The sequence below is a fragment of the Falco punctatus genome, assembly GCF_963210335.1.
Source record: "Falco punctatus genome assembly, chromosome: 8".
Lineage (NCBI taxonomy): Eukaryota > Metazoa > Chordata > Aves > Falconiformes > Falconidae > Falco > Falco punctatus.
Genome location: NC_137588.1, coordinates 37,810,330 through 37,835,266, shown reverse-complemented (window position 1 = coordinate 37,835,266; position 24,937 = coordinate 37,810,330). Strand labels below are relative to the sequence as shown.

General features: G+C 37.5%; 1 protein-coding gene across 1 annotated transcript in view; it reads left to right on the top strand.

Annotated features, from left to right (window-relative positions):
- The window catches only part of LRP1B (LDL receptor related protein 1B), a gene marked incomplete at its 5' end in the record, with an annotated part of 587,496 nt that overhangs the window by 252,010 nt on the left and 310,549 nt on the right, over positions 1 to 24,937 (top strand). Inside the window, 1 exon segment of the mRNA XM_080399306.1 lies at positions 23,573 to 23,795. Coding sequence (XP_080255432.1) covers positions 23,573 to 23,795 — 223 coding nt within the window.

The following is a 24,937-nucleotide window of genomic DNA, read 5'->3' as shown; positions in this document are numbered from 1 at the left end:
AAGGTCCCTTCCAACCCAAACATTCTATGATTCTATATTTCTGTCTTGCAAAAAGCTAAATGAGCGGTCTGTTTCTGCTTTGGCTTACCTCCATATTCACACATACTGGGGCTTAATGTCAGAGACTTCATTCTATCATGTTATTTCTTTGCAGCGATGTTTCAAGGGAAAAAAGACTGATAAAGATGTGTACTTCACAATCATGGAGTCGTCTTCTGTGGTCAAGCTTAAATGTATGGGTTGTAGTGTCTCTAAGCTATCACTTCTTCAGTTTTGAAACATTACTTTGGTAAGGGCCATTTCTGTTCTGTTATCATGTATTGTAGAAAGAAAAAGTAAATTTTAGTGCTTAAAATGAGTACGGATAGATGTGGAAAAGACAGTATGAAATGTCATGTTATAGATAGTGCTGTAAAAATAGTCTGAGACCAGACAAGCAGATAGAAGTGTAAAGGCAAAAGGGAAAAAATAGATGAGATGGAACAAAAGTATGTGATGAGTGGAGAACTTTATTTGGAGAAGAAAATAAGGACAACAGTCAAGGGAAAGAAAGTGTGATAAGCCTCAGGATGAAGACTGATACTAGGGTGTCGCATGTGGAGATGACATGGATGGGTATTAAAAAGAAGAAGAAAAGACATGATCCCACACACTTGTAAAAAATCATGCAATTTGTGGATTGTTTCCAAGGCACAGGTTTTGTTTTGATTTACAGTTTTTAAGATGAGTTGGACACAGTTTGAACCCAGAATGTCCACTGTGGAGAATCGTGTTCTCATGATGGCCAGCCAGACACCTCCCAGGGTGTGCAATTTCATTTCTCTGTGCTTTCTTTACTTGGATTTTACTCCTTACCAGCAAAGTACCACTGTAAAATCAGATAATGAAGTCTTACAGGCCTCTTAGAATAAAAAAAAAATATGACAGCTAGTAATAACCAGGGACACCTGGGCTGCATTTTCTCCTCAGCATGGGGTGGGTTTGACAGCTCCTATTAACTGTTTGCTATGGGTGAGCAAGGTAATTTAGCCATTTTCTATCTGCAGAAAGAATATATGGTCGATAGAAAAGCTATGACTAGCTTTCATGTTTATGAAGTTGTAGGTTCTGTCTTACGGTCGCGTAAATAATTATATGCAGTTATAAAATGTGCATGCATTTAATAATACTTGGTAACATTTTCAGTCTTCCAAGCAGCTAGAAAGCAGCTATGATCCTATGTAAATGGCATGCTTATTCAGTGTCTTCCTAGATACAGTCGTGTAGACTGTTTATGTTCCTAAATGTGTGTCTTTCTGAACACCCAACGGAAAAAAACGAGGATATATTCCTGTGGTGGAAAAATATCTTCTCCAGTGCTGCGACATAAATCTCTATTTTTTAATTGTCTTTGGTTGAACTACGTATCAATTTAAGTAACCGGCTTTTGTTTAGGTAAAGAGAAAAGAAGAGCAATGAATGGGCCACTTCATTTAAAACAGAATTAAAAAAAAAAAAATAAAAATTGTCGTAGCTTCAATTTTCCCTTACCCTTGGATGGGACCCAAATCTTTCTTGACAAGCCAAATCCTAGCTTTTTCGCATCTGGTGTCCTGCTGGTATTTTGTTTTGCTGTTGGGATACTGCAGAGAAACAGAGCTGCTAATTTGCAATTTGCAATCCCCAGGTGTTGCTAGGAAGCTTTTGCCACTGCAGTATAGTGTAGATTTCTATGACTGGTAAGGAAACCTCAAGATGAAGATTGCATAGACTTCCTTTTCTAAGTGGAGATCTTAGGGGTTTTGGAGATGACATGGTATTTTGGCATTAAGAATAATGACTGTCACTGTCAGTGCCAAATGTCTGGGGAAGGATGTTTCTGTTCGGGCCAGGAAAGACTGGGGAGAAAAGAAAGTATACATAACACTTCTCAGTCACTACTTGTTTGCAACCAAAATGAATAAAATGAGAGCTGCTGAAGCACTTTTTTGCAACAATAAAATGCTTTACCTGATTCCTTTCAGGAACTGGTGCCATCATAGAATAGATATTTTTCTGAGAAGCTGTAAGCGGGGTAATGCCAGCTGCTGTGAATTATGGAAGAGCAGGAAAAGTAAATGAGCTCTTTACGGAGTTCACCAGCCCCTTCAGCCTGGGTAGCACTGGCACTCGGTGTAGCTCTTCACGGCATTATGTATACATCACTGAGCTCCAACCGGTAGTTTCCATATTTTGTTTACCTCTCTGTGAAAGTAAATAGTATCATTTTAAACCCAGTACCGTCAAGTCCAATCTATTGAAGTGCTAAACAGACCAGCACTGTGGCTGTTTAGAGCTAACCCTCAAGCTTCAAGGGATATTGATGGGCGGTATTTTCTGCTTCCTCCATTTCCCTAATCTAATTGTCAGGCAGACTGTACTTCAAATTTCAGATTCTCGGCAGGATTATGTGTTCTTGGAAGCTACTTTGACAAGAATTATGGAATAAAACCAGGGAAAAAAGGCAAGATGCTAGAATTTTATCTGGGAGGTGGTTCTTACTAACCATTCTGGTTTCATGCAGATACATATTTTATCTTGTCTGTGGCAACAAATTATTTTCCTAACTAGGAAATCTGCTGAAACTTGAAACATCTATTGCATAGCCCTGTTACTTCGTTCATTTATAGCAAAAAAAGTAGACTTAAAAAAACCCTAGAAAGTTCCCTGTGGAGAACCCTTCCTGTGTTGCTGCTGGGTCTAGACATGGCAAAGAGGTTGTTCTAGTTCTGATTTATGTGAATTTTTACTCCTATATTCTGTTTCTAACATCATTTTTACAAATAATATATATAAAGCCAAGGTCAGACTGCAGCTCTGCTAGCACCAGGAATGTTTTACAGTGTGCTTCTCAAAGGTCATTGGCTGACCGCATCCTGGCCTCCATACGTGAAATCATCAATGCAGCATGTGTATTTCCATATAGTACAATTTCGTTAAAAAAATTCATACACACAATTTGTTACTGAATTCTTCTCTAATTGTATTTTAAATTGTAAGATTGGTGACATTTACCTTATATCATGTCATTTTATTTTTCATTTTGTGCTTTACACCAGTGTTCCCCAAACTCTGTGCTGTTTAAAAATGCTTAATCAAATTAAAATGCTTATTTGCCATCAGTGCATTTATAGCTACAGTCATGATATATTAAGGGAAAAAAAATATCTTTGTGACAGAAATGAAGAAATATTCCTCATCATTATATGTGTTTTAAAATTCACTGTGTGTTTGGAATACAGTGACTATCTATGTGCAACATGAGTTCTTTTCAAGAATATGCAATTACTCTATATGCAATGCCACACTCAAAATCTCAAAAACAAGCAGAAAGACTTGAGTGTTTTATCTCCCAAATGGAGCCAGCTGAGACTGCTTAACCTTTGTGGCTTTCAGTCACGGGGCAGTGCTTTAAAATAGTGAGGTGAGTGACTTGGGTAAGGATAAACATCCAGTTAAGGAACTAAGTAACTCAGTGTGAAAAAGTAGATGGATAGAGACACCTGTAAAGAGGCAGGAATTTCAGCCAAATAAAAAATAGAGCAGGTCTTATTTTACACTAGTAGTAGCTATAAAGAAAGAATATAAAGAAACTCTAGGGTTTCAGAAATAAACCTCAGGTAGTTGGTACGATCTCCATCTTAACTTAATCCGACAAGTGTTCAGCACTCCTGGGGGATGCTGCAGTACACCTGGATATTTAGATCAGCATATTTATTGTAGCCAGCGACGTGACAGTGGATCCGTGGAAGCACCCGTAGAAGGTATGTGCATCTTTCTGGTTTGTCAAGAGCACGTCCTTGAAAACTGAACTAAGAACCAGCATGCAAAAAGCAACTGGATCTCAGTAAAAACCAAACTAAGGGCCTCTGAGTATAAGGCTGTGTAACTGCAGATTCTAAATCCCTTGATGTGAATCCTCTGCACAGAAATATGCCTGGGATGTTTATCAGAGAAAGAAGGGAAAACAAAGAATATACATGCACAGTGTTACTATAATAAAGCATCTTGTCTTAATTAGAGCGGCTGCCACTGTGGCTGTGCAGTATTGCCTGTGGCAGAGGCTTAAAACCTTTACCAAAAAGGCAGAGAAGGTCCTAATGAATCCTTACCAAAACCCGTTGGTTACCAAGTTTTGTAGCTGTGTGTTCAGGAGAAGGCAGAACTGAGCACTTAGTTGATGTATATAACATTTTGGTGTGTGTCACGGCCATGTAGGTCCTCTTTCTGTAGCACTTCAAATTAATTTTGCATAAGCTAAATTATACACTTGTGAGGGTTTATACTCATTAGATTTATAAATTATTTTACATCAGTGCAGGGCTTGGGAAATGAAAGCAAACATTTGCTATACCTAGCAAACAAGGTAATGTGATTACATCTCTATCACTTGATGGTGTATGGAAGCTCTAGGCATGCTGCCTGATTGCTATTTACTAAAGACCAACTACAAACAGATGGATAAAGCACAGGTGTAAGAGCTAAAAGGCCCTGAGGTTTTTTTTCCTGTTTTATTACTTACCAATTGTGTGAGCTCACTGCTCTGCGTTGTAACCTTGCCACCTCTAAAAATACCTTACTTTGCCTGGGTGCTTTGAGAAGGATGAAAATTAATGAGTGTTTGTCATGAATGACTGATTAGTGACAGTATTTTTATTAGGAAAACTTGAAAAGAGGCTTAATAAATATCAGTCTTTTCAGTCCTTTTACCCTGTGATTTTCTTAGCTTTCTTGGATCACTGACTTCATTATGTGACATTAGAAAATGCATTCTAAAAACAATGGCTAATAAAACACATGTGTATTCTGCTCCTATTGCTTCCATTTCTGTACTTCAAACAGAATGCATTCCCATTCAATTTGAAACAAAGATTAATGAGTAGCTCAGTAATGTCCAGTGATCTGTTGTGAGCACTGAACAGCTTTATGTCCAATTTTTTTTTTCTATAAATAGCTAGTGTTTTCATAAATATGTGATGATGATGTGCAGTTTAAAAAATATTGAGCATTGATTTGAAGCAGTTTATCTGTTCCTGAATATGAGAATAGCTGGATATCCAGCAATAGATATCCAGACACTGAGGTGCTGGAGCGTGTCCAGGGAAGGGTGATGGAGCTGGGGAAGGGGCTGGAGCACAAATCTCTACGAGGAGCGGCTGAGGGAACTGGGGGTGTTCAGCCTGCAGAAAAGGAGGCTCAGGGGGACGTTATCACACTCTGAAACACCCTGAAAGGAGGCTGTAGTGAGGTGAGGTTGGTCTCTTCCCCCAAACAACAAGCAATGGGACATGGGCAAATGGCCTCCAGTTGTACCAGGGGTGGCTGAGATTGGATATTAGGAGAAATTTCTTCCCTGAAAGGGTTGTCAAGCGCTGGAACAGGCTGCTTAGGGAGGTGGTGGGATTGCCATCCCTGGAAGTGTTTACAAACCACGCAGATGCAAAGTTTAGGGACATGATTTGGTGGTGGACTTGGCAGTCCTGGGTTAACAGTTGGATCTGATGATTGTAAAAGTCTTTTCCAACCTAAATGATTCTATTGTTCTATGATTATTAACAGGTTAGGGAAACACAAAATGTGTCAAAGAGCACACCTACTGCCCTTCTGAGCTGCTTCCTTCTTGTAAGTACGATCCAAGGAGAGCATTGCAGAATAAGGAATAACTTGATATCTAGGATTTCCAGCATCAAAATGGGTTGAACTTCCTTTGTTTGCGAAGAAGGTCTAATAATTTTAATGTTTTAGTGTTTCAAAAGTAGGGCTGCTGTGGAAAACATTTTCTGTCCTGCAAAAGCTTTTGTCCTCTATATTGAGGTGAACCTGGGAACCTTCAAAGTTACGATGAAAATCTTGTGAAAGCCATGGCCACAGGAAATCCTCAAATAATGTCTGGGACTTCGAGGTTTGGTTACCTCCACTCCTCTATACACCAGACAACTGTTTAGCCACCAGATTTAGCCACCTCTCATTGAGGCTTTTTATCAATGTATAAATAAATATTTTTCATCAGAGCAGCGATGATTTTTTTTTTGTTTGTTTCTCGTGCATGGTCTTATTGCCTTTGTTCCGTATTTTTCATTAGTAATAGAAAGCTAAAAAGTTTCAAAAGGAAATATTGGGACAAGTTCTTTGATACTGAAATAGGTGCTTAGAGATTTAAAAAAATCATCTAGTCAGCGACTGATTTAACTCAGTCAGTGGGGTATCTGTTCCACTATGCTGCCCTTTTAACAGAAGATTTTGTGTAATGCCAAAATCGCTGCTTGTGATTGATAAAACATTCTACTAGAATTCCTGAAGAGGAATAATGTAACCAATAAACAGAAGAAAAGCTGTGCCTTCCCCGATATACACCTCCTTTTGATTGAATTTTTCCTCACCTTTTGAGTTGTCCTTAGGTTTTCAGTTGTTACTTAGAAACTGAGATGAGTGCTGCCTTTTCCAAGACATATTTAATAGCATGATGCTCAGATGGTAATTTATTTCCTGTTTATAGCTGTCTGATACTGGCAGATTAGATATTCCAGCCTGGACTTTGAATGGCAGAGTTTCAAGAGCATGTTTTGAACATACCCTGACATATCTAATTGAGTTCAGCACATAGGACAGCCTCAATTACTAGTTTAATTAAAAAAAAAAAAAAAAAAAAAACAACAAACAAAAAAACCCCCAACAATAACAGAAAGTATGTAGTTGTGCATTATAATTGAATGCTGCTACTGTGCAGTGTAGTTCAAAGTGCTTTGCTGCCAGTACTCGGTGAGCAGGGACTTGGTGGTTTGTAGCTTGTGTTGTGATTTCTTGTTTGCATCTGACTTCCCAGGGATGAAGACTAGATTTCAGTGATGTTTAGAGATGGGAAAAAAGCAATGCGGATTCTCAAAAGCATCTGCACAACTAATTCCCAGGGGTTTATCCTTTATATTGCTGTGGGTTTCACTGGGATTTGGGCACCAGATGATCTGCTGTGTTGATTGTCACCAGTGCTGTCTCTCCATTACGCTTTGACAAGCACATCCCTTGCCAGGGACCATCAAGAAACAGGCTACATCAGGCAGTTACTGGTGGCTGAACACAGGAGCACCTTTAAAGAATATAAAGTAGGATCTATACCGATCTTGTCATTTCCCTCTTTTTGAATAAATAGTGAAAAGACCAGGAACACATCTTTTAATGAGGTAAGGAAGGAAATTACTCTTCTGCATCAGGTGATGTCTTGTGCATCCCAACCCACGCTATCTTCCACCTTGTCATGGAGAGCAGTGAGGAATTTGAGTGATTAAAATAGCGCTGGAGACTGTAAGATTATTCACTGGGGTTATGTCAGAGGAGGACAATTATGTTGAAACAAAGTAGGGGTGAAAATGCCTAGAGGTAATCTGTGCTCCCTTCACCTCAGGCTGATTAGAGTAAATTAACTGCTATTCCAAGTAATATGCAAAGTAGATATTCATTATTTTTCTGACAGCAAATATAATAATGTATAAATATAACAAAAATAGACTTGAAATATATTTTGTTAATTATGCCTGTAGACTATTGCTTTCTTTTTGAAAGGCAAGCAAGGAAACAAGCAATCAGCCCCCTGCCCCCATCTCCAAAACCCACAAGGCTGTTTTTCTGATCCACTTCTCCACTCATGTATTAATTTTGTTTTAAAATACAGAAGCTAAACCTTCCTGACACGTAGGCACACCATGATATGCTTTCAGACTTGAAGGTTTGCCTACTGGAAAGGAAATCTTCACTTCAAACTGTGTTAGTTGCTTTAATAAAAGATATGTCTATTGATGAATCTTGGTCTGGTAGGTGTAGCTTCCTGCTCTGCACGGTGTTAGATCTTCATCTCCTTTTCTGCTAACACCACAGCACATGTGATATCATGTACTTAGCATTATTATTGGGCTGTATATTCTTTTTTACCTGAAATTAAAGTTACTTAGTTAATAAAAGTAATTAATTAATCAGCTGTAAATTGCAACTGTATGAATTGCTGCATGCCTGGTGGCCTGGACAAGGGGAGCAGTATTAATTGGAGCAGGGGAAGACTGACTTAATGACCATTTACACAGATTTGTCTTATGAATGCCTGTGTAACTGGGTGGTGTACATCATAAATACATTGGAATTGTATTTTTCATATAATTTCAATTATGTGATCCATAACTGTAACTTCTTTCAGTGTGAAAATGGTCTTAGAATCAGTATTACAATTTGTGAGATGGCTTAGAGAGCTCAGCTATCAATGCATCGTGAGGCTCATGCTGGCATAATCTAATTACTTTGTACATTAGTGTAGTCCTGTACTTTAACAGGAAAACATTTTCATTGTATTTTTCTGCAAATCTTTATGCATTTTTTCAAGTTTAGTAATTTTCAGACATTGTCCTTCTATCTATTTCTATGTAGGGTAGGTTAGTATGTGAGTATCGCCGGCATTTCCCCCTCCCCTGGAAACCAGCTACCTTTCTCTCCTCGTTGTGCTCCGCAGTCAGTGCTGCTAATGCATCTCTACGTTTTTGGTGTTTCAGAAGAGAAACTGGGAAGTAGATTTGTGTGTTTGTTTCGGCACTGCCCGTAATTTCTTACTTGAGCTGGTAATCCAGGTATGGGTTCACTGTAGATTACAAGCTGAAATGTGACCTGAGGCGGTCCCATGTGCTCCCATGCCGCAGGCAGGGGCGCAGCCTGGTGCAGACCCACTCAGGTGGAGGATTTTACCCAGTGGCTGTGTGTTAGAGCTGCTCCCCAGATGGAGGTGCCTTCCCTGGGGCAGGTCCTCCCTTCTCCATGAGGCTGCCTGGGTGTGGGTGGGCACCAGCCCCATGAGTGGAGTATGGCAGGAAAGGAAGGGAACTTGTAAAGCGACCTTTAGTTTCGTTTTAGTAATTCAGTAACGGTTTGAGACTTTGTGGAGTTCTTCCCATGCTGAACTGGCTATCGTATCGCACCATGCCTTTCCCCTGGAGAATAAGCAGGTGTGCAGCAGGAGTCAAAATCTCATAGTTGAAGGTGTCTGCCAGATACAAAGATTTATAAAAAATTATCCAGTATTCCCCTGAAATAGTCTGATGATGTTGTTGTTGTTACATAAGTTGATGAAATTTTCCCATGGCTGCTTGTTTTGTGCGTTCTTTGCAGGAGAGAGAGAGGGCTGGGTTTTGCTTTTGGGTTGGGTTTTTTTGTGTGGCTTTTTTTGTTTGTTTGGTTTTTGTTTGGTTGTTTTTTTCCCCAGCTGATCCCTTCAATAATTTCTTTAAACAAAGATAATACATAATTTTGTGCTAATATATTTTACGGCCATCTTAAAAAAAATTCAATTCAATTACATGTTTGGAGTAAAAGTGGATGCTATGCCTGTGGATCACCTGACAGCCTCTTTAATCCTGTGATTCCCAGTATGCTTCCTGCAGTCTTTTTTTTAATTCATTACTTATGTTCAAAATTCTCTAACAAGTATGGGAAGTGTATTACAGCTGCAGCTTTTCTATAAAATACTTCGTCATGCCAGCACAGGTTTTCACAATTCTTGAAATGAGACAAACTTCATGTGGAAAATAGTGGCAGATGATTCAGTAAATGAAGATTAGAAAGATCCACTCCAATGATATGCGAAATTTCATGCCAATAACTCAAATAAATAAATGCAAAATTTCAGACATCTTTCAGATCTTTTAAATTCTAGATGTGACCTGCACTTGTGGTAATTAACAGCTTCCGAAAAAATCTTGACACAAATTCACCAGTTCTGAGCACTAACCATTTCTCAAGCCAAATTTAGAAGAACAAAGGTAGCGTTTATAGTTCTTAGCAAAGGTGAGAGATCACAGGATTGGAAGTTGTCTGTCAGTACAACATGAATAGAAGCCATCAATCTGCTTGCTGACATTTTACAACCACAATATGTAATTGTTAGCAATATCTTAGGTCACATGGTTTTGGTTGAGAATACATTTCAAAAAATATTTTAGAGTAACCACTAGGGCTGAATATTTCAAGACTATTTAAGCTGGAAGTACAGTTATAGACCTTTGTAAAACATTAATCTTTGGAACAGCTGCAAATTTTTTTGAATAAATAGGAGATAGGAAGGGCCACTAAAAGATTTAAACTAGGTTAATCCCTATTGTCATGAACAGTGACAATTCTTTATCAGTTTTCAAACTGTTCAAAGAATATGATTTGATTGTCCACATGCCATTCATTGAACAGCTGAGAACACCAAGAACAATATTTTAGAAAAAATTTAAGTTCACTGTCAGGTTCTGTGCTTTTGGTTTGTAGATATTGGACCTTAATCAGCATTGTAATAAGAAAAATCTGATTTTGTTTTAATCCAGAGAGGAAATTTCCTTATTAAGCTTCTCATCTTTTCAGTTGATCATCTGGGTGAATGAAATTTAACTCTGAGTAGTTGACATGAATTCCAGTCCTGTGATAAGGTATAATTTTGGATAAGGATTTAATACCTCTGAGCATTTTTTACTTCTAAATAAATAAAGTCTTATAAATGGAGGATAATAAATGTTTGCCATTCTTTCTGCAGAATAATAAGAATTCTGCAGTACTGGAACTCTCCGACACTGATGTAAACACCATAGCTTAGTATTTACAAATATACGAGTGAAACATTAATATTGTGATCTTTGTCTGTCAGATCATAGGATGAAAATCAGTTCCTTAATACGGCCCATCCATGTAAGGGGTCACTAGGGAATAAGTCGCCCTAGAGTCATTCAATAACTCATATTGGAATACGGTTTATCTGATCGGTACCAATATTCTTGTTTTCAGAATATTAGACTCAAGAAATACTAATCAAATGTCAGTTAATCTCCACTGAAAATTGTCAGGGAAGACAAGACAGTAAGCTGTTCAAAGCAAACTATCTGTGACTGTAGACGCTCAGGGAAAAAATATTTTTAACAGCTACTGTCACACGCAATAACGTTGTTTTTAATGAGAAGATAATGCAGCTTTCGGAAGTTATGTGTATTTAGCCATTGCCGTGAATTTCAAAGTATCAAAAAGCCTCAGGACCTAAAAATAAAATCTTAAAAATAACCTCTTATCATAGCTTGGTTGAGCAAAATAAAACTGACTACTGCAAATTCCAAGCAGCTGCATGAACCGAGTTATACCTTAAATTTATCATTATGTGATGGTAAACAGAAAGATGTGGAAATACGCCTAAGTCCCACTTAGAAGTACTGTAACTGCTTCCTTTAAGATGCCCTGAGCAAGGGAATCCACCTTTGTGCCAGTGCTCAGCTGGGGGTTGCTATTCTCAGCTTGGTAGGAGGCATGAATTTGTTTTGGCCGTACTCACAACACATGAGCGACTGTTTGGTTGGACCACAGTGTGTGGCTGTGAAAAGCATTTGCTGCCTCTTGTTTTCCTAATCTGCTGATTTCACTTGCAACAGCTCTGACCCTTTCCTGCCTCAGTATTTGAGCTTCTGATTGTCATATCTATCTCTCAGCACAACAAAGTGGATAACAGAATGACTCCATACGCAGAATTCCTTAACACAAAATGGTTTATTAAACATCTTGTCACTTGCCATAAAATATCAGAGTACTGTAACTGTTCATCCTTTCACCAGTGTAGGTACAAGAGTGCACCATGTGCAATACCACGTTTCCATGCCCCAGCTCAATTAAAATCACTTTGAACAGCAAAATACACAACCTGCATTAAATTACTGTTGCAGTCCCAGCAGTATCTGTGTATTAGCTACCACCATGTATAGAAAATTTTTCTTTGTATTCATTGTAGCATTCAGAGAAACTTTGAGTAAAAGTTGATGAAAATATTTACTAACCAGAGAAGCATGCATGAACATCTCTGGACAATTATTATTTGTAGAACTTGTCTGCCACAGTGTAAATATAACAAGTAGTGTCACAGGTCATCGATGGGCTGTCAGTTGTGGCAGCCTTTGGAAATCAAAATTGACATCCTTGTGTTGTTTATGTATTTGTGTTTCAAATCAGCATTCATTGGCTTTAAATCCTGCATATATACACAGTTTTCTAGCAGTTTCATATTAGTTCTAGTGATTAGGCACTAATTATCAGTAGTATTATGAATAATTCTCCTTTCCCATTAGGACTAGCTGCTGCAAATTAAAGGTTAAGGGATCAAGAATAAAGTAACAGCAAAAACACTAGAGCCTTCTCCATGGTAGAATACCACCAATTTCTTTGTCACTTAACTAAAATTGATTTTTGTTTTGTAATGCCTTAAGAAAAATTATCAGGAAGATTTAAAGAGTCTTTGATCTCAGAAGACATAAAATAATGGACATACAATACTTCCAATCTAATTTCAAATGTTATGATTCTTTATAAGTCACGCTTTGCTTTTTCTTTCTATTAACTTGATAATGTGTTGTCTATGATCTAAATTTCAGACAAACTTTGGTTTAGAGTTTTTGTTTGATGTTTGGGGTTTTTTTTATTTTAACTTGCAAGAACAATTTTAGAGAGAAAATTACTTGTTTAGTTGGCAGTTAATAGGGAGGAAGAACTGCCTATTTTTATTTACCTTCTGTTAAATACCAAGTTGAGGCATGGCATCAAGCAATCCAGTTGTTGCTGGCATTATATAATGCTCCAGCCAGGAATCTGCAGTGGGGAGATTATGGGTACTGCAGACCTGCATAAAGATGTGCTGTTAAGAAGCCTTGTGTCAAACAGCAGTGTCCAAACCAATCTCTCCAGCAGAAGATATTTGATCAGAAACTCAAGATATAGGGCAAGTTCTGATATTCACTTCAGCACTTATTACCTTACAAAAAACATTAAAGAAGGAAGATTTCTAAATGTCTTGGTGAGCCCTGAGTACCTCCTCATTACTGTTCACAACCAGAATCGTCATTAGATTGGAGTAATTCCATAACCTGCCAAGTTTACTGCTTCATCTGAAAGGAAAGCAGCATGTTGAGATAAAGATCAGCTCTGTCCATTATTGTCAAATACAGGCTATTTTCTATTCTACACTGTGCTAAGTAGCCATATGCACAATTTAAACTAGCTTAAGAATTCTAGTGTTAGCAGCATTTCCTTGTGTAGATCAAATATGAGATGTATGTACTCCCCTTTGGCATAAGGTGAAATTATTAGCATGTCTAAAGATCACTTTAAAGTATATTTTTATATAAATTAATATTGCAGATATATATTAAAATATAAATTAAGTGTGATTTCTGTCAAATTAGTTATTCCATAGCACAGCCTATGCCTTCATCCAAGATCATCTTCAGCTTTGATGTCATTGATTGTATTTAATGACTTAAATCTAAACCAAGAGCTTTGAGAACAGTGGTACTGAAGAACATACTAGCACAGTCACTTGAAAACCATCCTAGGTGTGACTTTTCTTAGCTGTAGCAAAATGAAATGCTTGGATGAGAAAGTAAAAATAAAACAAGCATACAATAGTAGTTCCCACAACAAGTCTGTCAGCTTCCAGTGGTGTACAATATTGTGATTTTCAAAGTTGGAAACTTCCTTGCATTTAATAGCCACTGATATATTCTTCTTCCATGAGTTTGTTCGAAAGAGGAAATCTCCATCCTTGCTGTTAACTGCTAATTCATCATGACTTTAAATCATTACTTTTCAAAACTGGGTCTGATTCATTTGGGATATAAAGAGAATACCTCTAAATATAATGCTAGCCTTTCTTCAGGTCTTGCCTGTGAAGGAGGAGCCCTGAGAATCCTAAAGCATGCAAACTTTGGATTTTTGATTATTTTAATATAATCCTATATAATGATGCTTATTGTAGCATTTTCTGTACAAGATGGATGAGACAGGTTCTCAAATGCCAGCTATTACTGACATTTAATCTGGCATAGGTCATAAAATACCAAGGTGGAAGCAGTGTTTTAATTCATTTTTTCACATTAATAATAAATTTTAAATAAATTAATATTGCAAAAAAGTCTGTCTTTTTTCATTCTCTGCAACTGAATAAAAAAGTTCGTTGACAGAAATTGCGTAGTTCAAGACAAAGCATTCTTATTTTAAAATAGACATCTGTATTGTGATAAGATGTAAGGGATGTGGAAAACATGGTTTTAAATCTCTGACAAACTGAATGGGTAGGTATATTTTTTGCATTTCATAGTGCTGAACAGTTCCTATAACTATCATTTCTCAAACTGGGTTGAAAGGGCCATGTCTCAAATTCTGGGAAAGAAAAGCTGCTGGAGAATTAAGATTGTGTTTGGGAAATAGTAGCCTCCTGTGTCTAGACAGTTGTTTTTGAAATGCGTGTTACTGCTAATGCCGTCCTGAATTGCTCCGCAGCAGTACCTAGCTCTAGGACAAATGCTGAACCTACCAAGCTCCAGACTGCTTTCCTCTTAGCCCGAGTTTCATCAGGCTGCAGTTCAGACACACTTACAGGGGTCTTCCTTTTCCTATATTTTTTTTTCCCTACAAATACTGAATAAGGAATGAAAACTTCCCCCCACCCAAAAAATGAATCTTATTTTTTAAAAGTAAATTTTAAAATTTACTATTTTCAGCTAAATTAAAAGGTCATTTATTAAGTAGAAGAAACAAAACAGCCTGACTGCATGTTATAATATACGGCAAAAATTAAATAGCTCTAGGACAAGTACTGCCTTTATGTTTTCAGTGAAAGAGCTTCAGTATAATGTTAATTCTTTGAAAATTATTCTTTCAATGCGTGTATCCTGCTATGTACTTGGGTTCATGCAGATAGTATAAAAGGTCAAGTGGCACCATTTTGTTGCTCCAGAAATAATTCAACGCAGAATAATAACAAATACTACATTAAAAATAAGTATCTCTAGTAGAGTTTGAAGGATGGCGTATATGTCAGAGCCCGGGTTTCTAGTGAAGAAACAGGTTTTTAATTTCCTAGAGCAAAATTATTTCACTGAATCTCGTATATCTGATAAAACAGACACCAGTTGAAACTAACCACCTATTCCTCAGAAACGATTACTAGGGATAATCCAAGAACTATATTCATCATCATGTTCTCTCCGATCTTTGAATTAAAGATTTAAGTATATCTAACAGCTGGTGTGCACATTTTGGACGTAAAGACACATTTTATAACTATACAAAAGTCTATGAAACAGTTTTGGGTTTATATATAACATTTCTAAAGACTACTTGGTACTATTTGGCTGTCAAGGTGAAAGTCTGCTTAAGTGATGGTATGAAACCATGTTACATGACAGTAAAATGAATTTTCTCAGTGGATCAACACAGCAATTTGGCACAGCTGGTTTGTGATAAACTGGGAGTAATCAATGTTTCTTCATTCTTATTCTAATTGATGAGTTTTTAGTAACTCATGGGGAAGAACATGTACAGTCTGAAAGGACTCTATTCCCAGATTTCTGCATCTGTTATAAATCTTAACCCATACATTTTCAGGTGAATGGCAGTAACTTGACAAATTAAATACTAATGCTCAGGGTCTTTAATAAATCCATGAATACATCTGCAATGTGTCTTTCAATTAAAAATAAGAGTTATTAATACTTTGCATACATTTATGGGAAAAATGACATAAAAGGTAAAATCTGATTGAGTTCCTAAAATTTTGTATTGATAATAAACTTTTAAAATTCAGACAACCTTTTTCTTCAGAAGAAAGCCAAATACAATGAAAATGCACCACTGCTGCACAAAATTACTTAAGGCAATTACATGCCTTTAATGAAAGGATATTGGATGGTATTTAGACAGAAAGCAGATTAAGCAAGTATAAATTTGAGAGATGCTAAGAGATGCAGTTTTTCAAGAATACATCTCATAGCTGTAATCTCATTGTTGATGTGGGGGAAAAAAAACCACACTTAACTATTATGATGAGAATGAGTGTAAGGCAAACTTTCTTTCTGTTTTTATCCTTTAGGAAAATCTGTGGATTTAATATTCATTTCTGTGGGTGTTTGCCTTTGATTTACTAGTGTTATATTCTAGTCGTGCATTTTTGTAGCATGTACAGAAACTCACACCTATTTATAAGTGGAGCAAGAAAGAAAATACAGTAGGATTGGCATGAGTTTGCTCCATATTTACTCTGAGTGTGAAGAAGTATAGCTTGTGAGAGAAAACTGAAACTTTGGATACCAGAAGAGAGAAAGTTAGCTGTACATCTTACTGTCATATACTATTCCTGCTGCACCCAGAGATGGTAGATGGGTGCACTGAAGAGCTGTTTGCAGTTCCCTCCCTGCAGAGAAATGTATTTGGGTTGAATAGAAAGACAAAACTTTTAAAGTGTTATTATGACGTTTGAACAACTTTGGTTTATGTTCATTTGATTGTCATTCCTAAGACAAAAGAAATAGAAGGCTTTTATCCCCTCAAAGGTGGAAAGAATCAAACTTGAAAAATTCTATGCAGGATTTTGTTTTGATAAGCTAAAACAATAGCAGAACATAGTCATAACTTTGTAACAAATCACAGTCCTGAATTATCATATTACATTCACTTCATAACATCTCTGAAAATGTGTAAGGAAAATATTGGGGGGAGGGGGATTTTCTGTTGATGGCCACCCAATTTGCCTTTATACAAAGCATATTTCTATAGATAGACAGTTTCAGTGGGAAAAATAAAAAAGAAGAAAGAAAAAATAGTTGCAAGCATTTTTTCTCTCTCTCCACCCTCCCCCCCCCCCCCCCCCCCCCCCCATGTGCTGCTCTGTTTAATAAGAACTCCACAGATAATGACAATTTGTAGCTATGGTGCAGGTGAAGCAGTTTGTTCTTTTTTTTAATCCATCCCCAAATTCACAGCTACTTACTGTGTTTGCTGCTTAGACTGCCATCCTTCTTACTGCAAATAAGAAAACCTTTGTTTGAACTGGTGGTTTCCATGTAAAGAGAAAGGTATTTCATTATAAATGTCCCCCCTAAGGCATTTGGGTTGAGCTTTTGCTGATTGTGCCTATGTTCTGTTGTGCAACAAACAGTGTTGGCGCTTGGCTCTGTGGGGCGAGGATGCATCGTCTCACTGGGGTTTACTTTTATCTGCAGCTCAGCTCTGTGCTGCTTCCTGCCTGGCACTAAACCTGCAGCTCTCTATGAAAGGAAACCATTATTATTTTACTCTTAGGCACTCATTGCTAGGATTCCAAAATACTAGGAACATTGGGAACACGTGTGCTCCCTTAGATTGCAGAAATCACAGAGAAGCTTTAATAGATTTTCACTTCAGAAAATAACCAGCCATTATCTCTTTCCAAAATCAATTACAAAAATTAAGACATGTTGCTGGAGAGCCTGCTAGTTTCTAAACCACCATAGAACAGTACGGATTTGCAAGAGGAAATTATCCTCAAGGCGATGGATGCTGCCTTGTGCTAGAAAGAGAGGGAAGGAAGAGGATCCCAAATGCCGACATCTAATGGCTTTTTCATTCCTTCCCTACGAGAAAATTTGCCTTTGCCCCAAACCTGGCAATTGCTTTAAATATGAGTGTGATAGCAAGTAGTACTCTTCAGTCACCTAGGATATGTCTGGTACACTAAGGGCAGTGGCACATTTAATACCATCAATGGGCTAAATATGAGCGTGGCTGATTTCTTTTGCTTCAGATGCAGACGGAAAAGAAAACTACTGAACCCAGAAATCAATGTCAACAGAGGGGAAAATGTTCCTGGACCGTGATGGAAAGCATAGTGTTAATTAAATGCAATGCAAATGAAATCAAATCACATTCCTTTTGCTGAAATGCAGTAGAAACCAGATATAGGACTGCATGGCAGTCCTCTTATGAGAAGCCAGTAAATAGATCACCTGATACTGTAAGCTTTAATTTACAAGCAGAGAATCCCACGGATGTTTTCACACAGTCCTTTTAATTCGGTATTTTGATCACCTCCTCTGAAGAAGGTTCCCTGTTCACCAGAGTCCCCATAATTTTAGTTGTCCTACAGCATTTCTTTCATGTTTACAGTTTGTCCTGCACTTGTATCTGGCTGGTACCACTCAATGCCAGTGGTCTTCTCATTAGTTTTTAAACTGATTAACTTGCACCCCATTTCTGTTACTCCAATTCAGAGATTTTTTTCCCATACTGTAATCCATCTTCTAAATTAGAAAAAAAAACAAAACAAAACCACCCTCTAACTTGTCACTCATTCATTTTCCCAAGATCAATAGAATATCTTTAGAAGCTTTCTTCTTGATAATGAGCCTTTCAATGTAATTTCTGAAAATTAAATACTGCTCTTTCTGCTCTTAGCTCCTGTTGAGATATGCTATCAACTATTTTACTTTAATCTAGACAGCTCTGGTCCACCACAGTAACTTTGTCTAAAGAAGGAAGCCTTCTTTCTATACATACCATAATAATTTACCTCCGATAACATTGCATTGCAGTTGACTCTCTGCTGTGGTCTGCCAAGCTCTCTGTCATTCTTCCCTTCAAAATCTGCCCCAGCAATTCTCACCTTCTTGAGACTGTAATTACTTCAGAACAGCCTTTCTTGTCTTCACCTTAAGTAGAAGGTGCTACCCTTTAAACGTGTGGGCATTTGTAACCTTTATCCTTTTCCTACCAAGCAGTGCTTACACAAACACATCTCTGGTAAGAGGAGGCCAGAGGAAGAGAGAAACAGATGGAGAAGCACAATCTGTATTTTCCCTGGCATTGCCGTTTGCCTGCCATGTGGCAGCTGGCAATGGTGGGTCATGTTGACAGTAAGTGTTAATGTATGAGCTACAGGTAACACTGCAGGATACATGTCTTCCCTCCTGCATAACAGGGAGGGTGTGTAATTGGGATTTATCTGTGACTGAAGCGTTTTGGTACTTGAGTCCATTTAGCTTCCACTCTTGCATCTGCTCGCGAACCACACCATACTATCAGATATATGATGGTTTCTTTGCTGTACCGCTGCCCTTTTTGAGTGTGCCTGAAACTCTGTTTTGCTCCTCTTCACGAGGGATTGAAGTTACTGTGCAATAACACATTCTTTTTCCATAGGTTCACTGAAGGAGCGCTTGAGGTTTAAAAGCTGTCCTGGGAATTAAAGGGGCAATAACGATTGGGAATAGGCTGGCTTGTGAGTTACACAGGGAACAGGTAAAGTCTGAGGCCTGCCAGCTGAATAGATGAGCTTCTGGACAGGGTGACAAGTATACCTCTTCTCTGTTACAAGAGTAATGAGAGGCTGAGGAAGATAATAAAGAATAAATAATAATAATGACAACTGAATACACTCAACTGTGAAGAACAGTTGTTTGTATCGGGGGGGGGGGGGGGGGGGAAGTATGTCATGACACCTTATAATATTGTTCCATACGTGGGTGATGGGTTATTTTTGCTAAAATGTTGCAGGACTGTGAAACTTTGCCCCCCAAAGTCTGATGGAGCTGTACACCATTTGGCTTCTTAGGTGCATCAGAAATTAAGAGTTTTCAGTCATCCAAATGCCCAAATGTAGCTTTACAGGGAAAAGAGACCTCTTTCTTACCTAATTAAATAGGTGGATTATGAATGCAGTGACTGAAGGCTTGGAAAACAAAAGGAAGCCAGAGAAGTTGGAGATAAACCCACTGGTGACAAGGGAGGCACGTAACATTTGGTGGCTTAGCTCAGTAACTACCTGGGTCTGAAAGGAAATTTCTATTGAGGACAGATATCTTTGTCAGGAAAGAACAGCAGGCCTTTTGAGGCCCTCCTTACATTTTTTGGGGGGACTGGTAATGAAGGGAAGATGAATCTGTGACCACGAGTATGAGAACAGGGACTGGGATGTTCACTGTCGGTTCTTGTCTTCTCCTCTGGACTTGGTTTTATTTGGTAACATGACTTTATTGCTGTTTGTGATCGGTGGGTTTGTCAGTGAGGATATTTTAAAATGTTACAGAGATTTCATTGCTCAGATATGGGGGGGAATATTCCCTGTATTTTCCTCATTGAAACCAAACTCTTGTTGGAAAAAGTCCAACCATAACTTTTAAAGACTAAGTTGTTAAGTTATGAAACGGGTTGTATTTCATAGACTGGAGAAAGTCAGCTAAACCCTGGGAAATCAGCAGGAGGAGCGTGTATGTAGTAACCGGTGAGAAGATGACTGTAAGTCAGCAGTGTAATAGAGCTGTGAAAATAACAAATATCATCCAGTGATGGCGATGTAGGGGAGTTAGAGTTCTATTGAACAGATACTGGCAAACTCCTCTCTGGAACAGTGCACCTAGTGCTGACCGTGCTTGTTCAATAACATGACCTGAAATTGGAGTAACTGCACAGAAGGGCAACATAAAGAGCCTGTCTTATAAGATGAGAAAGACTGACACTCTTTATCTCTAGCAGCCAGGTAGAGTGAAAGAATTTTATAGCCATCTAGAAATACTTTTGGAGGAGAAGACAGGTGACAAGTCTGTTTAAGCCAAATTAAGTATGCTTCAAAAATCAGTAGGTATCATTTAGCATTGAAGATATTGTCATTAGTTATTAGATGTAGATTTCTAAGTGCTGAAACAACACTGAAACCATTCTGGAAGTGCTTCCAGATGGAACTCTGGGTCAAAACAACCAAGTCCTTTAGTGAGTTTAAGAAGTTTGAAAAAAAAGTATTATAGGATGCTTGCAAAGCACCTGGACTTGGTGAAGAACGTGGCCCTTCTTGTTCTTGATTAACAATGGGCAGAACATGGGGTTTGTACAGTTTAAAAGAACTAGGAGAATATTCAGAATTTCTGTGCATGAAGAAGACTATAGCTTTCAAAAGATTACATGCCTTAATAAAATACAATTTAGTGCCAAAATTTTTGCTATTTTGTACTAGCCTCAATTAGCACCCTTGTTGGTAGTCTCGGGAAACAAAGGCTGCAGTGAACCCAGCTCTCTCCCCGTCCCTGTCAGAGCTGCTCCCTCAAGGTCGGTTCTGATGCGTAGTGCTGGGGCTGTACAGGGAAATGCACACAGACTGTATCCCTGCTGAACTTGCTCTGTGAATAGATAAAAGATTTCACCACCCTCTGCTGAAAATGGATAGGCAAATCCAGCATCATTTGTGAGCAGAAAGATTAGTCTTTAGCTGAAATAAATGCTACTACAGTGTATCCTTGAGAACTCCCAAGGCAAAGGAAATACAGCGTAATTTTGAGTCAGCTTCATGTGTTACAAATGCAGTCTGATTTAAACCTCATTCTAAAAATTATGCGTTGGTCTTTAAATACAGAATTGCATTTTAAGATTACATGCTAAAGCATTTAATTTTTTTAATTTAATTTTCAGACCGCTTTGATCATAAGGCAGCAGCTATGCAACCACTTTCTTGTTCTGTGTTTTACCTTTGTGTTAAAAGATAAAGTTTTACTATTGTCAGGCTCCTGAATAAGAGTAATAATTTTTAAAATTAAAAGACTGTCAGTTACACATGAAATCATGCTAGCTTCCTTAGCACAAATTATGTTAATATAAACCAGATATTTAGAAAACAAAGAAATTACCCCCCATCCCAGAAAGCCGGAGGAGCATCTTAAACTACATACCCTTTTCTGTGTCTGTTTGTATTGATGAACAAAAACATTTTATTTCTTGACTGATCTAAAAAAAAATATTGTTGTAAAAGGCAAATAATTATTATTTCTTGTCCTGTATCTTAGCCTATGGTATCATATAGGAATATTAAGTCTTGTATAAGAATACTCTGCAGTAAGCAATCAAGTAAAGAGTTAGTCTGAAGTCAAGCTTCAGGTTTTTGGAGTTCCTGTGTATATGTATTTATACAGAAACGTGTGTGTGTGTGTGTGTGTGCTAGTCTGATCACAGCAAAGCCATCTGGTTCTATGATTGCAAAATGAGCTTTGAATTATTGAATCCTATGATACACCTTTCCATTACATAACCTAAATCAAATCCCCAGATGTACAGATTGTAGACTAGAGTACATGTGATATTTTAACAACTTCTCTTAATTGTAATAGGTGTTGGCCTTGTTATTGCTGATGAAAAACATATACACATACATATGTTTGTGTGCATATACTTCCACATTCTATACACAGTTATTTGGCTATTTTTGTTCCAAATTAAACATTTGCTTTGCAGACATAATTTTTACTTTGCACGTATTCTTTAGCATGCACGTTTTGATTTATATGGACCTGAATGTTAAGTACATGTTTGTTAAAGTGTTTTTAAAGTACAGCTGGGATACAGAATTACAATGAAGGATAAGACAGGAATTCATATTTATTTTGATAAATAGAAAACCCTCTCAGGAATGGAGTTGTCCCTCAGGAATGTTATAGGTAAAGTTTATTCTGCCTTATGGCCTGGTGATGGACTACATGACCTTTCAAATTCTCCTCAAGCCCTATTTTATGATTCTGTGATCAATCAATTTTGGCATTTGACAGTTGCTATACATATCTACAGCTAAATCTACTGCCTTTAATATTTAGAATAAATTTTAATTTACATATTTCACACATTAAACACTTTTAACTGCATTTCAAATGTATTCTGAATTATTTGGTAATAAGAAAGGATATAGGTCTCATTTGGTTATTTAGCAAACGTATTTTTTCCAGCCTAAAACATACTACAATGCCAAATTTCTATGAGACATTGCAAGGCTATACATTAATACTCTTTAATATACAGATCTCTAAGGATTTATATGCTGTTGATCCAATGTTATTCCCATTAGTGGTAATAACTAGGAGATAATTCACTTCATTTGGAAAATGAAATCCTGATTCTCAAAGTAGTTTCAGTAACATTCAATCTGGAATCAGATTATTCTTTATAGCATGTTAAAGTCATGGCAAGGTGGTCTTCATCTTGCCAGTGTAATTTAGCCTCACAAATAAGTAATCTTGTTAAAATATCATGAGGTTAATAAAAATTGATTTGTGTGTACTAAACCCAGTGAATGCTAATGAAGGATTGGGTTAGGAAACCTTAGTACCAATTTTAAGTCTTTGATGGCTCCCCATTATTCTAGGATGGAATGACTCACTGGATTTGTGGAAATGTTTTAAAGCCTGAACATCCTTCTAAGACTGGATAAAAATGCACTGCAGACTAATGTATCTTCTTTAGAAATCTAATTTTAAACACCTGACAGTGTGGATCACTGTACTTGTTTTACCTCACATGCAGTGAATTGTTCTCCAAACCATGTAAATGCTTTGTGGTTCTGCCACTCTCTGTTATTTGTAACTATCTTGCCATATTGTATAAACCTTGGTTAAAGAGATATTGTAAAGATTGTAATGTAGTCTCTGTACATGGTAATACCACCCATTTAAATGACAGATATTACATGGTGTATCTGTGGTGTAAGGAGATGCATTTAGAACTTCTGTATGTTCTATCTGAAATAAAAGTCTGTGTAATTTTTAATTTGTTAGAAGATAGGTGATTTTTTGAGGGTAATTATATGATTATCATTAAGAGTTATATGGGTTATTGACAGCTAAACCCCCTGAAATGATGAAGAACAAAAACTTACTTTGCAGAGCCACCAGAAGCTTTGCACTCTGCTCACACCCTTTGAAACTTACAACATGTTATTTTCTTTCAACAGAAAGCTTTTCTTTACAGACTACGGGAATGCTGCCAAGGTTGAGAGATGTGACATGGATGGAATGAACAGGACATGGATAGTAGACTCTAAAATTGAACAGCCAACTGCTCTTGCACTAGACCTCATCAACAAATATGTGTACTGGGTTGACATATATCTGGATAGTGTGGAAGTTGTTGACTACCAAGGGAGAAAGAGGCATACAATAATTAAAGGCAGACAAGTAGGTATTTATTTGCAAATTAGTAAAAAGTAGTGATATCAGTAAATGATCATGTATAATGCTAACAGTTACAGTAATTTCAGGGGGTTTTTTTCACTTTTTTATTTCAAATGTGTTTGACAAAAGATCCAGCTGCATATTTTCTTTTTTATTTGTAATTTAGTCCATTTTGCAAGCTATGGACAAGCTTCCATGCAGTGTCTCATTAACAATGCACCATGTAAGTCACACTCCCCATTGAAAAAGACTTCAGGAGGGAAAATATGTAGTGATGGAAAAATACTGGGGAATAAATTGTTAAAAATATGTAAACATTCCGTTTCAATTCAGGAAGGAGAGACAGGTACAAGAATGTGAAAGAAACAGAATAGCAAAAGCTATTCACCCGTTCAGACCAATCTAGATGCACTTAAATCATATTTTGTTGATGGCAGTGACGCTTTTCATGGTTGGTCCAGATGCTGAGTCATAAATACAAAAGCTGAGACTGTATGAGTCTGAGCAGTGGTATATCAGTCTGTTATTGATGGGAGTGAGGTAGTAGGTAGCAGGGAGAGGAAGGGTTCCGTGGCAGTTTGAAGGCTTATGTGAATCAAGGGAAAATTAGCAGAGACCGAACTGTTCCTGGATGCTACTTGAACTCCCAGAGCTGGTGTGAGTACCATGTTTACATCTGCTTATGCCTGAGGTTAAACCGAATATGTAAAGATGTGCAGATAGAATAAACATTTTGCCTATTCTCCTGTCATTCTTTCCTTGCTTCCAAGTAATCACTGTTTACAAGGAGACAATTGGTTAGCATAACCACCATGTGAAAATGGCCAGGAAATGTGACAAAAAGCAGCCTAGGTCACCTGGCTAAATAGCAAACACTTTCCTATTTTTTACCAAATTATTCCCAGTCTTTAGCCAGTTGTCCTGGAATAACAGGTCTTGTCAACATTTTTTTTCAGAGAGCATTTTGAAATAGATACTTAAAGCCATTTTCTTAAGCAACTAAGGAATACTTTTACAGCCTTATAACTGACTTGTACTAGTGTCATAGGAGAGGTGCTTGTTCTTTCTCTTCTCTCTGAAATTTAGATGCAAAAGAGGATTTTTTATCAAGTTCAGAGAGATTCTTTCTTCTATAAATTAGCTAG